General features: G+C 35.6%; 1 protein-coding gene across 1 annotated transcript in view; it reads right to left on the reverse strand.

Annotated features, from left to right (window-relative positions):
• TMEM131 (transmembrane protein 131) overlaps positions 1 to 16,365 on the reverse strand; it is a 93,835-nt gene that overhangs the window by 50,994 nt on the left and 26,476 nt on the right. The window contains exons 3-4 of the mRNA XM_053934530.1: positions 11,420 to 11,460; positions 5,008 to 5,076 (exon numbers count right to left, since the gene is read on the reverse strand). Coding sequence (XP_053790505.1) covers positions 5,008 to 5,076; positions 11,420 to 11,460 — 110 coding nt within the window. The remainder of the gene's footprint in view (positions 1 to 5,007; positions 5,077 to 11,419; positions 11,461 to 16,365) is intronic.

Raw genomic sequence — 16,365 nt, forward strand, 5'->3', positions numbered from 1 at the left:
GTTTCCTTAAACAAAGGAAGCCTGCATCATGTACAAAACTAAAGAATTAGCGAGTACAGCATTCTTCCTGCTTCACACAAAACAGGCTGAGTGACACAGGCAAGCAGCTTCTTTACCTGAAGTTAAGAGTAGCTGAAGCACATACATTTATTTGCTTTCTCAAACATGTCTCCAACTCAGAAGGGTTTTGGTTTCGTATATGTATTAACCTATAAATTGGTCCTTTCTTACCTTCCGGATTTCACTGACTTTTAACAGAGAAAGTTCTTTGACATTAGATTTGACAAAAAAGTTGGTGTCAATGTAACATACTACATAGAGCAAGTGCCCCATTTTAAGTTAGGAATCTAAAGATTCCATGCAACAAAATCACACCTTTTCCAAACAGTTATCAAAACCACATATACAAGTAGAAGAGTTTATCCAACCATGTCACCAAGTGTGATTGGAATGAATCTAGGAGTGTAATGAACTTTCAGCAGCATTGTGCAGTCTAGCATGATATGTGAACAAAACCTGAGGCAGATCTGGATGAAATCTCAATTTACTGTCAACAATTTCTCACATTCAATAAACTCCAAGGGAAATGAAGTTTCCTTTAGCAACATTTCTTTAAAATTCCAACAATCTCAAACTCACACATTACAAGTGTATCAAATGTACTGTGTAAGCATTTGGATGTACATTATAGGCAACTTACTTTTAGGTAGGTGTACTTAAAATGTAGGATAAATTCTCTAGTTGCTAAAATTCTTCATTATTTTTTGTATAAGGGATTAGAGTTCATGAAGAAAACAGATCATTTTGCTAAATTTATATCAACCTTATATTATTTCAAGTAACTCCAATGGCTTTAAGGATATTTATATCTACTATATATCTAGTAGATGCAAACATTTCATCTATAGCTCAAGAAAACTTCCAATAGCTAAATTGTTAACAATATAATTTCTCCATATTTGAACATTGCCAAGCAATTGCTTTCAAGCCCAACTTAAGCTTTCATAGAATATCCTGCCAAATAGTAGAGCTCACAAACAAGAAACATGAAAACATCACAAAAATGCCCTAATCAAAGCACTTCAAAGGAAATGCAAAATGAGATTATCAATATAAAACTGAAATAAACTTCAGAATACTGCCCTACCAATGAGAAAATTTTGTCTGAGAAACGGACCTCGTTCAAATTGAGTGAAGCAAGAATCTCTGTTCACCACAGAAGAATATGTTGATCAAGGATTAAAATATTACTGTAACCAGAAGCATAACTTCATACAGTACCAATCATTTCTATAAAACATGGGTAGGATGTCAACTTCATCTAAAATATCTCTACATTTAAAAAAACTTTTGATGAGCAGTTCTAGCTTATATTGTGGCAGTGTCCTAAAATACTCAATACACAAGTGCTCCATTATCAAAAGGCACCTCTATAAAAAAATTTAGTTAAAGAACTTAAGCATCACTTTTGATACTGTCAGAGCTGAATTAACAAAGATGAAGGCAATGTATTCAGATCAGTGAAGATCCACATTCTCCCACAAAGTAGGTGCAAGAACTGAATAGAAACTGTCCTGTAAAAGTATTCTTCAGCCTTCATTCCAGGTGGCCATCTGTAAGATCTCTAATATGAAGACCTGTCTTAAACACAGAAAGTCATACAGATAATGACTGTTCTGCCAGAATAGCCTCTGAGCAACCAGCTCCCAAAGCTACAGAGAATAACATAATGATTGTTTATAGATTAGAACACCTCAGTTATTCCCACTTAACAACACAGGAGAGCAACAGCTTAAAAGAGAGAATACAAGGACCAGAATGCTGGTAAAAAAAAAAGAGTCAGCTAGTTGTGGAGCTGGCTTTAGGTGGAAATTTTTTTCTTGTTTTCTTTAAAGCCCTGAATCTCCGATATTCAGGATGTTGCAGAATTTATTCCAGAAAAATATGAGTGTTGCTTCAGAAACGTAAGAAAGAGGCTTACACATTAAATACCCAAATGAGTATTCCACACTTAGTCCAAGTACTCCCCTGGCACAATGATATGGGAGAACCTGCCTCAGTTCTATCCCATTCCCAGAGGCTTAATGTATACAGAAAACATTTGGGATCTCTTCAAGTGAGCTAAAGATTTGCATATCCTAACATACAGCATGCATTTCTTTTGATAAACGTGAGATTACCTGGACTACCTTCAAAGTGGTAGAATATGGTTTGCTTTATATTAAAACAGCATTAAAAAACCCTCCAACTGTTAAAAACCAGAAGCAAAGACCATTGTAATCTCATCTCCAGGTGGAATACAGGAAGTGTGTCTACAGCACATATTTACCAACTTAATACTGGTTTTGATTTTCTGGGATCCTTAGATAAAGTAACTTTTATTAACTATTATTCCTGCTTAAGTTGGCATGGTTTTGAAACAACTGATTAAACCCACACACTTGTAGCACACCAAAAATGTCACGGGAAGAATGGCTTGACTTACAACTGAAAATAAATATTAGATCTTTCTTTAGCCTAAGTATGATACATGTTGATGGCTCAGCATAAACATGAACTTGGAACATGTTTGCTCTACTAAATGCTACATGCTACCTATTAACAAAACACCCTTTGGGTATAGTACTTATTCAGAAACTAAACATGCATTTTATGCCTTTTCTAAAATCCATTAATAACAAAGACAGAAAACACAGAATTTGAATGTGAAAACCCTGATTTAAAAGGCAAAAACTCAAAAGCTTAAATCTGCATTATCTGACTTCCAAGGTGCTTGGCACCTACAGCTTGTTCCCACCATAAGGCTGAGTTACTCAGCATTTCTCAGAATTGGTTCACAGATTTTAAACTAAACTTTTGGGCTGCATATCCAAACCTTTATGGAAACTGCTCTTGTCAACTTACTTAAGTTTTAATAAATCACAAGAGGACTGCTGCCTGAGACTATAACCTAAATGACAACAGATGAATTCATCAAGAAAACCCACCCAAACCAAAGAAGGAACACATAATGAATCAAGATCTAACACACAGGTTCCTTATTTTAATTGACAGACAGCAATCCCTCAGTGCAGTTTGCATGTATCGTACAGAGCCACTCTCAAGTAAGAGATTTGTGCTACTTTTAACACTGTATTAGATCTATATTGTTTCTTCAGTGCCTTTAGCTTTAACAAGAACAGCTTATGTAAAAAGCCAAAATATAATGAAAAGTAAAGTATTTATGGTACTGTCTTGGATCTACTCATAGCAAGGGAGAAAAAAAACCATCTTTGGAAGTCCATAAAACAAAAAAGCATGTGTAGCTTTCTTCAGAGCAAAAGTAAACTCTAGATAACCTTTAAAAGATAGCTCAGAAAACATCAAATTTATTTGTAGTAGAAAAAGCTGCATAAAATACATTTCCAATATCAAAGACTGGAATTACTATGAACTGAAAACTTCTAGAGTTTTTAAGAGAAAATAACTTAAACTCAAATCAATAGGTAAGTTTACAATAGCTCTAACAAAAAGCACACTGCTCTACAAGTTTGAATTCATACTGCACTCACCAAAATAATTTATTAACTACAACCTAGTTTTCTTGTAGCAGAGATGCAGTAAAGTAGGGCTTACCATGAGATATTTTGCTATTCAGTTTAGAAACTCAATGTTCTCTTACTGGATATTGACATCAGGAAGAAAAACAACAAAATCACACAATATCAAAAGCTAAAAGAAAATTTTAAGGAAAAAGAGGGGGCAGAGTGACTTACACCATCTTTAATCAGAAGTAAAGCCAAAATTTTGTTAGACTGAGTACAAGTTCTGTAAAATGAGGGATTTTCATACAGCTTTGTTATTTAGTGACATTTACATTGGGGTTTTTTTGTATAGAGGTGATTTCTGGAAAGCTACTCTGTGCAAACAACAGTTATGGCTTCTCTTCTTTCAGAAGGACACAAGTATACACCATGTCAATACGCAGGAGCTTCCTCTCACAACTCCATAGTCACCACACTGTACAACAGTCTTTCCAACAGAAAAAGGAAAGATTACATTTTTATTAATAATTTGTGGCTTATCTGTAAATGAAACGGTCTTTCACCCAGCAGCAGTAGCGGCTGAGGATGGGGGAAGGAATGATGGGCTAAGGCACACCTGGACTGTTCTCATTCTTCCAGACTGAACTGGTAACAAAATGTTTGAAATGTTTTCACTGCCGTTTGCATTGGTCTAAGTATCAATCATGCACAAAGGCTCCATGAACACCTACTCCAGAACCACTTTTGACTGATGGGAAGAAAAGGGATTGGAGCTACCTATACACAGGAACCAGTTCATAGTAAGACAAGGTAAGACTGAAGTAGTTCTCAGAACTAACAGGTACATTGGTGAAATGTTTAATTTCCTTCCTTCTCCCTTTTGTTTAATGGAAACAGCAACCAGTTGCAAGGTAGAGAACATGGAGCTAAGTTCCTGGAGGCTATTTGTTCTCCTTGAGGCTTTATTTTCACAACTCAACATTACTGTTCTAATAACTGCAGATCCACAGTCAGTTTTTTTGCCACCAAAGTCGTAGTAGAATTGATGTGCTAGAGTACATGCTCCCTGACAAAGGTTATATTCATGCAGAGGGGTAATTTCACCTCAGAATATTACATTCTAGACTTAAAACTGTCCATCTGCAGAGCAGCTGTACAAGTATCTAAATCATCAAAACCACAGCAGCTCACAGGTCACTACATGATGCTTAATACTGCATGATACTGAGTACAGCAGCCCTCTGTAGGTCAATTACACATACAATCTATTAATGCAATCTATGTATACAAACTTCTCTATCAGCTTTAAATGCTGTTCCTATTTATTTTCTGGGGTTTTGTTTGTTATTTTTTGTTTGGTTTTTGTGGCGGATGGAGGTTTTTTTGAGGTTTGTTTTTTGTTTTGGGGCTTTTTTGTTTGGTTGGTTTTTTTGTTTTGTTTTAACTTGCATAATTAAAACAGATAAAAGACTTTTCAACTTACTGTTCATGGAAGTCCAGCATTGGTGGCTCAAACCGGAGAGGTCGGCAATTTCCCCGATACAGGGATACACTGCAAGAAAAATTGAAATGCTGTAAAAGATACTGTTAAATTACACATTTTTGCTCCCTTCCCATCTCAAATAGCCTCTCTTAGCAAAATTCATTAATACTAATAAAGCAACTAATTCAAAAGAAGAAACAAACAAAAAAACCCTTGTCCCGTCAAAATACTGCAATTTTACAACATGATTATGCAGTGTCTCCAAGAAAGATTATGTAAGAGCACATATCTTGAAAATGGACATAACTGAAGTGTAAACCTCTCCTTTATATAATGATGGCTGAGTGAAACAACACACTAAAAACGTTTACATCATCTTTCATAGCAATGTCCAAACATTGCAATGAAAGATGTTTTGGATACTGTCCAATGTCTTAACAGTAATTAACATACACATCCTGAGTTTCTCCAGCTACTTCTGTACTAGTACATAAACAATCTTGGATGCATTTGAAGGTACTGAGGCTACATGTGAGAAAACACCCAATACTGTTCAAAACTTGCAATATCTAGAAGACAATGACTCTGCTCTGGAAACATTCCTTAGCTTTGCTTATACTAACCTTCCCCTGGAAACTCTTCAGGAGAATTCTAGTAGGTGAAGGCCTAAACTTAAAGAGCACGCAACCAATCCAGCAGTGAAGTCAACAAAGTACCTGGAAGCATTCTCTAATACTGCCTATTTTATCAGTACAGTTATATAGAGCACAATAGTTAAAATTATAAGTAAAAAAAATATAATCAAAATATACAAAGTAGTTTCATTGACTGGAAGATTTTTTTATAATTCAGAATGATGTGATTGTGACCACAGTTAAGCATCTCTGTAAATGTAACACTTTAATTGAGCTGAGTAAAAATCCTATTCGTACAAAAAAAACAAAACAGGGAGACAACAACACAAAAAAAAAAAAAAAAAAAAAAAAAGGAAAACTAAAGAATAGAAGATCAATGGCTCCTGAATGGCAAGACCAAGAGCTGCTTTTTTATTCTTCAAATGCTTTTTCTCCCTGTTATTAAAAGAGCATTACTGGTTAAGATCCTTGTTTTCTGACTTTGTATCAATCCAAGATGTCCAAAGACAGAGCTGCAGCCACTTGTCCTGGGTAAGGGAAGCTACTCCACAAACCCAGCTCTACCCAGAACTACACAGCTCTGCCTCAACACGGAGGAGCAGCCAGCAAATGGGACATGCATGTGTGGCTTGTCTTATGAAAGCTGAGGCCTTGAGCAAAGATCAATCCAATTCCATCCAGTGCAATTCCAGGAAAGCTAATTATTGATCAAATTCAGATGTCTCTCCATACTTCAGAACCACTTCAACAAGGAAGCTATTTACAGGAGTAAAAGTTTAAGAATAGGCTAGGAAATCCTAATTGTATCCTTAACCAAAATAAAATCAAAAGCATTTTAAATAAAATTACAATGTCTTAATGACTCACTAAAACTCTGAGACTGAATTGTCACACTTCAAGTATAACACACAGCATGCTAATCAACTTCCAGTGCTCTATATGTTTGGATGTCAAAGCATCTTCAGTGCTACAGAGCCTAGTCACTAAAAACAGCTTTGTCCACATAAAAATAATAAAACACTTCCAAGGACAGGAGTGGGCTTAGTACATCCAGTCAGCCTTAGTATATACTGATATATGTATGTGTGTGTACATATGCCATGTGTGTGCAGATCACAGTACAACAGAAGTGAAAATACAAGACACCAATAGGAAAAACTGTATTCAGGTCTACCAAAAAAAAAAAAAAAAAAAAAATTCTTGCTACTATTAAAGTGCGGCTGTGACACATTACAGTTGTCAAATAAGAGAGTGCTTGGGTACACCTTCTCAGGCTAAAGTCAAATGTCAAACTGTAGGACAAAGGCTCAACAAAATGAAGTTTACAGAGACACTGGATGTAGGAGAATACAACTGGAAAACTATATTAGCAGTTAGGTTTCATAAGGATAAAACAAGTGACTAGCATGTCTTCAGAGTTAACAGTCTAATTTTAAAAACCATTTAGAGTGCATTTCTAAATGAAAAAGGTCAAAAAACTCCTGTACCTCCATTGTCAAAGTAACGCTAAACAGAAACCACTCAACTTAAAGTGATCTTAAAAATAATTCTGTCTATTTCTTCCAAAATTAAAACTCTGAACAGTTAGGCAGCACCTCTTTTGTGTTGGTAATTATTGGCAGAATGACATATCAATTGCTTTTATGGAAAAATACAAAAAATATTTACAATATTTACAAAAGTGATAATTAATATCTTTATTTCAAATGCATTGAAAACACTCTCAAGAATAACTTGGCCTAACTTGACTATCATAACATACTCAGTTCTCCACATACATTTAAAGGTTAGGCAACATTCTCTCAGGACACAAGAGCTATATTATTCTGTAAAGTCGGCTGGACAACACAGATTTTTAAAATTTGTTACATTTCATTAAAGTTTGGTTATGGCAACAACATCATAATGAATGCCAACTATTATAATAAAAGTAACAACTGTAGTAAGATTTAAATGGGGGCAAGCAACATTGGGATTCAAACATTGCCTACTGAGGGGCCCAACATGAGTCAACTTGCAGCAGACAAGGAAACGATGATCATGTCTGCTCTGCTGGGCACTTGCTCACTGAAGGCTGGATACACCCATGGGTAGGGCAACTTTACAGCATAATGACATGAAGTTAATTACTATTGTATGCATGTAGAAATATGGCTCCCAGTCTTATATCACAATTTAAACATTTTTCCTTCCCTACACCCCCAAGTTTTCTAACTTTTAAAGACAAGAAGAACAGCATGAAAAAGAAAAGATGCATCTGGAAGAGAGGACTGCTGGTATCTGCCAACAAGCACCAGCAGACTAATAACTGGCCAGGAGTCATCTGAACCTATAATGTAAATGTTCTCAGCATCTTTTTCCTTCTGCAAGAATTTTGATTTTAAAAATGAGACTTGAGAGTGAACTACACATAGTCCCCAGCACGATCATTATCCTCCCTGCTCCATCCATGCTGTATCTGAGTGGACATTTACCTTAACTACTAAGATACTGCTGCTACCCAGATGTAATTCACTGAAGTGCAACTTCATGTCTCAATAATATTTGTCACAGATGCTGTCATAAACATGGTCGAAATAGCAATGCCTGCAAACACTGTAGCTGATATGGGCATCCATTGGTGCTAAGCCACAATATTCTTCTGTCTTAAGGATATTCTTCAGCACTTCCATAATGCTTTGCTGTTTATCAGAGTACTAGGCACTCAATTTTAGATAATCAATGCACATCTTTGCATTTGGAGATGAAGAAAAGGCTTGTCACATATAGTATTTAAAGATTTCTGCAAAGTTAGGTAGCAACTGTGTCTCTGTATCCTCACTTTACCTTTCTAGCTGTTCTGGGATTTCTGTAGGAGTTATAGGCTCTGTGGAATCTTATCTGTAACATCTTTAATTGCTACTGCAGAAAATTCAAATCTAAGCATACTCCACATGTAATTTTTCCCACATGACTTCAGCAGTTGTTTAAAGGGCTTTATTTCCTCTCTTGTGCCATAAATTGTAAAGAAATAAAGACAGCAGAATTAAGCTGTGAAACAGCTTAATTCTCATGATTTTATTTGGCAACTCTTAGAACTCTAAGAACTCTTAGAAAGCTGCTACTTTATTTCCATTACCACAAAATCAAATAAAAGCATGTCTAAAAAGAACTATGTGAACCTTTAAAATGACAAATTGGCCAATACTTCACAGTGGGTACTTTTTGTGTCGGAATCCTCAAAAGAGCCACTGCAGACTTTTTGAGCTAAAAAATGTTCTGTAAGTAACCTGAGTGCATCCACAACTTGTTAAAATTTAAAAATAAGGCTGAGCTGCATATATCAGAAAAGATATTTTAGTTTTTAAAACTAGAATTTTTTTAAGAAACGGGGGTATTAATCACAGGTTCAGTGAGAAAGTGAACTTCCACAAAACAACTGACCACTTCAGTATCTGGCAGAAGCTGCTGCTAAAAATGCAGATGAATAAAAAGATGAGCAAGAAATTTTTTTTCATAAACTACCCAGAGAGGAGCTGGCTCAGATATGTCAATATTAACCTTATATCAAAGTTCAAAGCTAACAATTCCCAAGGGGGAGTGTCTGGGGAAAGAACAGGGAGAAACTTGAATAGATGCACTGTAACCTGGCCATGGGCATGAGCAAAACAAATTAAATTGCTAGTTCATTTCTCTCCTTCCACTTAGTTCTAAAAAGTAGATCAGAGAACTGAATAAACTGTCTAAATAGGGAAAAAATATTGGCAAGCTATACCAAGAAGGAAAGACAAGCTATCTAGAGAAGTTAAGTATTTTTAGCAATCCATTGAAAAAAAATTACCTAGAAGAAGACTTAAAGGAAAGATTAATGCAAAAAAAATACCAACAGTGAGAGAGAAAAACAGAAAGCAAATTTGGTACTTGCTATGTAACATGGTATCAGAGACTTTGTGATGCAGACCTTCATCACATTGTGACTGAACTTCAAATAGACCTGCACTCTTAAGTGGAACAGACTATTTCTTTTCAGATATCTAAACCAGTGTCTTAACAGAACACACTCTAGAACAACGAAGTTTCCAATACGAAAGCAATCTTCTTAGCTGAGAAATTAAAATTCAAAAATCCTGTAAGCAATCTAGTCCATGGCCTCAATCTCAAGAACCACCAAATTCAGTTATTTTCGGCGAAACAATACTGCACCAAATATATGGATGCCAATATAGGCACTTTCTTTCTGCCATTGAGATTTCATGATTTAAACAAGACACAACTACAGCTGTTTGCATTCCTGTCCACAGCTGGAGATTTCATAGGGTTTTCAAAACTTGCAAAAAGAAGGATTTTAAGCCCACAATTAAGCAACTATACACACAGTAAAATAGGAACTCATTTGAAATGAAAATTCTTTTACTAGCTTTCCTGAAAAGGAACAGAAAACAGGTAATGGAAAAAACAAATGTAGTTACTGAAAATGCACTGTGACAGTTTGCTGAATGCTACTGTGCAAGAAAACATGCTTGATTATTACTGTTCAATGCACTCATTAAACAAACAAGAATATCTGATGATTCTTCAGAGAAAAATTAGGGACCAGGGAAAAAAGAGGCCACTTGTTTTCCTTCTCAGATATAATACATGGCAAAGTCTTCAGTAACAGATAATGTCTTCAGGACAGGAGAGGACAACACAGGGTCATGAGCTGTCTAGTCTGGAGAAAAAGTGGCTCAGAGGTGACCTCACTGCTCTCTACAATTGCCTGAAAGGAGGCTGTAGCCATGTAGGGTCAGACTCCTCCCAGGCAACCAGAGACAGAACAGAAGGAAATGGTTTCAAGCTGTGCCAGGGAGATTCAGGTTGGATATTCAGAAAAAAATCATCATGTGGTTAAGTACTATAAAGCCTCCCTAGGGAAGAGGTGACACCACCATCACAAAATGAGTAGATGTGATAGGTGATATGGCTCAGTGGGCATGGTGGCACATGGCTGAAGGTAGGAGTTGGTGATCTTGGAGGACTTTTCCAACCTTAATGATTCTATGATAGGACAAAGGAATGCGGGGAAAAATCTGTCAAAAATAACATCAAGATTTTCTTGAAAGAGTACATCAAGAATTTTTGAAGTAGGCAAACTTTCTCCTCAATAAAAGAAACTACAGAAAAAACTATTAAAAAAAAATCTACAAGCAGACTCTCAGTTTAATTACACAGAATTACTCTGTGGTATACATTAAAAAGTGAATCAAGGAATTCTTCATTTTTTTTATTCCACATGTGAAGTTTCTTCCTCATGAAGGGCCACAAAGATGATCAGAAGGACAAAGACAGGCTGGGAGAGTTGGGGCTGCTCAGCCTGAGGAAAAGAAGGCTCTGAGGTGACCTTAGAGCACCTCCCAGTACCCAAAACAGGCTACTAGAGAAGTGGAGAGGGACTTTTCACAAGGTCATTTAGTGTTAGGACAAGAAAGGGCTTTAAACTGAAAGAGGGAAGGTTTAGATGAGATATTAGGAAGGAATTTTTTATTGATAAGGTAGTGAGGGACAGGAACCCAGCCCGTGGCAGAGGGATGGAACTAGCTTATCTTCAAGGTCCCTTCCAACCCAAACCATTCTATGATTGAGCCATTCAATATTAAAAACTATCTCACATTTTAGTTTCATTTTCTTTATGAGAAAAATAATTGGAAAAAATCACATGGTTTGTATTTGATCTTTTTTACACTAAACTGTTATTCTTATGAAAAGTATCACAAATCTTAAATTTAAAGTCTGTATTAAACTTTTAGAAAGATGCTTACCTTTTCTGTTGATATGAACTGAGGCCCAAAGTTGTCTCAGTCTGTAAAAAAAAAAAAAAAAATTAAATTTAAGAGGCCAACAGCATTTTACCACCAGCAAGATAAAAAACCCAACCAAACAACCTGACAACTGCAACAAGTTAGTAAATCAGAGCTTAAAAGCAAAAAGGAGAAGCTCTGAACTGGAGCAGAAAATGTAAATTGGCTTTTTCCAATTAAAAAAATTAAGTTTGGCCTTGGACAAGAATTGTGGTAGTAATGTCCACAATCTAGAAAACAAGCAGCAACTTAGCAACCTAAAAACTGAGAGAAGAAAAAACCACTGTATGTAGCAAAGGAAAAATCTAGCACAGATAGATGTAAGAAACAAACTACAAGGAAAAGCCTCCCAATTATCTCCTTGATGTAATTTAACACCTAGAGAACAAAGAAGCCTATAATCTCCATTTGACTAGGAAACATCTTCTCTGCTAATGATCTTCTAGCCTCTATTATTCATACCCTTCCTCCCACTCTGCCGGACATCTCAGTTAATTACCTGAAAACATGGAGGTTAGCTTGTCTAGGGACTTCCAATTAGTTTATTCTTGGCTAAGAAACACCAACTGGTTTAGAAGCCTGCGTATGCAGTGTCCTTCTGATACAGCTAATGTTAAAACATACCAGACTTGGAAAAATTCTGTCTTCCCACAGGATCTGGAGATCAAACTGAGGATTTTGGTCATCCTCTTAAAGACATTTAATGGCCAACCAGAATACTTATCTCCTGAGAGTGGGAAAAAAGCTCACAGGTCTGATGAAGTCCATAGTGCACCTTGACCAGTTCACCTCCAGTACAAGGATGTCACTTGTTTGCAAGGGGAATGCAAATTTGTATCTCATTTCAGAACTAAAAATAAAGTCCCTTTTGCTGGACACTTCACTGATTTCTATTTCAGCTAAAAATTACACTTTGTTTCTTTCTTTTTTCTAAGCTAAAAGTATTTTTTTAAATAGTTTCTTAAAAATTGTCTTTACCTAAAATATAGATTCCTTTATTAGAGGAATTTGATTTTGCTATGTGGAGACACTTTTTGGAAATTTTATAATCACTTCTATTAAATCACTGAGTCTTCAAACTTTTATGTTTGATTCATGTCAAGGATCAATTCTGGATTGTAACTCTAAGTAGCGTTCCAGATTTAAAATGAAGTTATTTGGTTTACTCACCCTCCAATTTGCATCAAACTAAAGAAAGCTGAAAGTGTATTATTTACCATTGTAAAACACAGCTAATCTGTTTGTAACTTGAGGATTTATTTGCAATTTTGAAAGGGAACACAGAGCATTCATTACATTTTTTTTGTTTAAAACCTCTGATAAAGGGAGTCAGACTGCCTTGCTTAAAGGACATTGCAAGAAGGGGTCCATATGAAATTACATTTTATAGTACAGAATAATCAGTGCAGTTTTTCTTCAGTGAAGAAAAGACTACAAAACAACCAAAGTTGTTTTATACTATGTTACTGTAATTTGAAAGTCAGCAGGCTTTCCTTTAAATTTACCTACTACATTTGTACTGTAATTAGGAAATCAGTCCATTTATTAATCTTCATTGAAACACCATTAATTTACTGAATAGAAAAAAAATCTTACACATCTTTCCATGTTCTCCTAGGGAAAGTATACTACTCATATACTGATAAGCTTTTAGTTCAGCTTCTTTACTTCTGATGCCACACTCCATTTTCTATTTCCAGTAAGATACAGGTAAATATTTACTACTCAGAAACAATTTACAACAGGCTGTAAGAGAAATTCAATTAAAATGAAGAAGGAAGAAATTTAAGATCAGTTTTAGTTTAGTGAGGAATGCTTAAGGTACAAAATGTTTTCTATCTAACACTTTCTAGGAAGCCCTGCTAATTAACAAGTTAATTAGCCCTGAAATATAAAGAAATTAAACACAAAAAGGCAGATCTCTTCCTTCCATACCATATTTTCCTCAGACTGGAAAGACAAAGGCAAACCTTCCAGTTTTAAACTGCCACACATTATTTTCTCAATTCAACCATGAGAAAACTCATGGCTTGAGATAAGGACAGTGGGTATATGACTTCTGTGACAGCATGTGTCTGGGGAGGCTTAGGTTCGGTATTAGGAAAAGGTTCTCCACCCAAAGGGTGGTTTGGCACAGAAATAGGCATTTAAGAAGTGTTTGGACAATGCTCTCAAGCACATGGTGTGAATCTTGGGGCTGTCCTGTGCAGACCCAAGATTTTGACTCGTTGATCCTTGTGGTCTCTTCCAACTGAAAATATTCTGAGATTATAATTCCATGATTTCTTTATTTTGCTTTACCTATTGAAGTGTCTTTATCTTATCCCACAAGTTTTCTCACTTTTACTCCTCAGATTCCCTTCCCTCATCCCATCCCATGGGGGAAAGCAAGCAGCTGTGTGAGGCTGAGCTTCCAGCTGGAGTTAAACCACAACAACCAGACTTACTCTGTGTTAAATTAACAGGTATACAAAACTGTATATAAAACCGTGTAATCTTTACCAATGTCCTTAAAAGCACATTCATAACTAAAATTAAATAAAATGGGTATTTTTCTTTCAAAACAGAACTAAGGCACACAATTAAGTTACCAGCAGTTACCTGACAGTCAGATGATGAAGCTAACAGGTTCAGATCCTATGACAGGGCAACTAAAATAGCCATTACCAGCACTGTCCCATCCTTGACAACTAGCTTTGGCTCTAACAAGACAGCACATTCTATTAAGTATTAAATAATTTCATACAGAAAGTTGTTAGTTATACGTACTCGTTAGCATCATGATTGGTTGTCAATACCACTAATATTAGACTCAGTCTAAGGTCCCACCCAGGCCAACTTTTAGACAGAGGGTAGTGGAGATCAAATTTAACTCGAGAAAAAATGCAGAAATAAATGGAAATACTCATAATTGACAAAAGTGCAACTACTACATTGCCATGGCTGTAGTTAACTGCTGGGAGTTGAATTATCTGACTGCATACCCAAGGTTTTCCCCTATATTCTGAAATTACTGATTTGCTATGAAAATATTAAGTCGAATATCTGTAGATCAGATTTAAAATCATAAATTCATCTGCTAAGACTGGTATTTCTGAGATATATTTAAAAGCAAAAATCCATCAAAAATTCATGGTTACAAGGAAAAGCCTTGTTTTTGCTTTCAGATGTCCTTTAAATACAACAATATTATAAATTCATTTTAATTACACTTTCTGCTTTTTGAGCAGGAGTTGCTTGCTTTTTACTCTGTTTGCTTGTTTTTGTGCATATTTTGTTGTGTGGATTTTGCTGGAGTTTTTAAAGTTTGTTTTTTGGATCAGCGTCAATCAAGAGTAAAGAAATAGCATACCAACTTCAGCAACTATAGCATCATGGAACTAAACCAAAAATAAATCTCATGTGGCAGTTTCTATAATTATCACTCATTTTTATTACATGTCAATCTTTCAAGTCATGCAGTAAACAAAAACATACAACTGTGTTCAGTTACAAGTCCTAAACACTTTTTATTTTTTTTTAAATTTGATCTCCAGGTATAATTGTGGACCTACTGTACTGCAGTCTGGCCTGCTATTTTGCCTGTGTGACTGCACAAAACTGTCAGGAACTAAAGCCATGTACCTGATCAATCCATTATTTATTGTACAGGCTTTGCTTAATACTGTTGGTTTATCAGGTAAAGAGAAATAAAACTGTGCTCTTTAAAAAATGCAGCTTAATATTTTCTTCCATAAAGGATACATTGTAAAAGAACAGAATTAGCAAAATATGATTTATATGAAACATTTATTAAATCTTATCTGTACTGGAAAAGCATTACAAATAACAAAATATTGAAATGTAGAGGTCAGGAAGTATGATGCATGTGTACACTTAATATTTTAAGATACACAATAAGTTACAGGAAAAAAAAATCCCTTCAATTGGATTAATTTCCCAAATCCCTAACAACAAAACCTAAGGTCAGCACAAAAGGAACAGTAGAAATATACAACTGAATGGGGGAAAAGTGAGAAAGGGAAAAATCACCCCTTTTACCAGTACTGGGCATTTATGTTCAAGACTTCAAGATAGATGATTCTTTTTTAATTTTTTTTTTTTTAATTTAAAGACAGCAGATAACATTTAGGCTGTTGCTCCTAACAGTATCATGCCTTAATTTAATCTCTTACATAACCCTAGAAGGATTAAACTATAAATCAAAGAATTTCAGTATAAAAATCTTGAGAAAACTTGCACACAGTGAGCTAGAAAATTTGAAGGCAGTCAGCCAACACCATGGTTTCAAGACTTAAGAATAGTTTCTCTCCACAGGGTTATATTCTCAAGACAGATTTCACTGAGAGTCTGTATCTCAAAGTACACTTTAATGGTTCGGTATAATTATGGAAGACACCAGACAATCTTGCATACATAGAGAATCAAAACCCAAACCTCACAGCCTGAAGGCCATCTCTAAAGAAATATTCATGTTGTTAAATTCAGCCAGAACATGAGAACAAAAAATCCCAGTAAACAAAGAAACAGAACCACCAAGTTAATTTTAATGTCTTATCAATTTGTTATAATAGCTATTCTTCATTTCTTGGTAAGAGGTCATATTACCTAGCACTACATTCAGTCATCTAAACATAGGCATCTGCTGCCACTTGAGATAAATGTCCTAGGGCAGCCTGCCTGGTCCCAGACCGACATCCAGAAGGACACAGTTTCTCCTACACCCTGTGCCACATCTTCCAGGTCCATGTAGATGCCCAGGACATCTCAAATAGCACTGGTTACCTATGTTTAAGCAACTAAAGTAGAGCTCAGAAGTCTTCAACAAGGACATGTGGGGCAATGCAAGGAGGCACACCCTCTTGGATTTCCAACACCAAATATATTTCTTTAAAATAAAATTCTCA

The sequence above is a fragment of the Vidua chalybeata genome, chromosome 2, assembly GCF_026979565.1.
Source record: "Vidua chalybeata isolate OUT-0048 chromosome 2, bVidCha1 merged haplotype, whole genome shotgun sequence".
NCBI classification, from domain to species: Eukaryota; Metazoa; Chordata; class Aves; order Passeriformes; family Viduidae; genus Vidua; species Vidua chalybeata.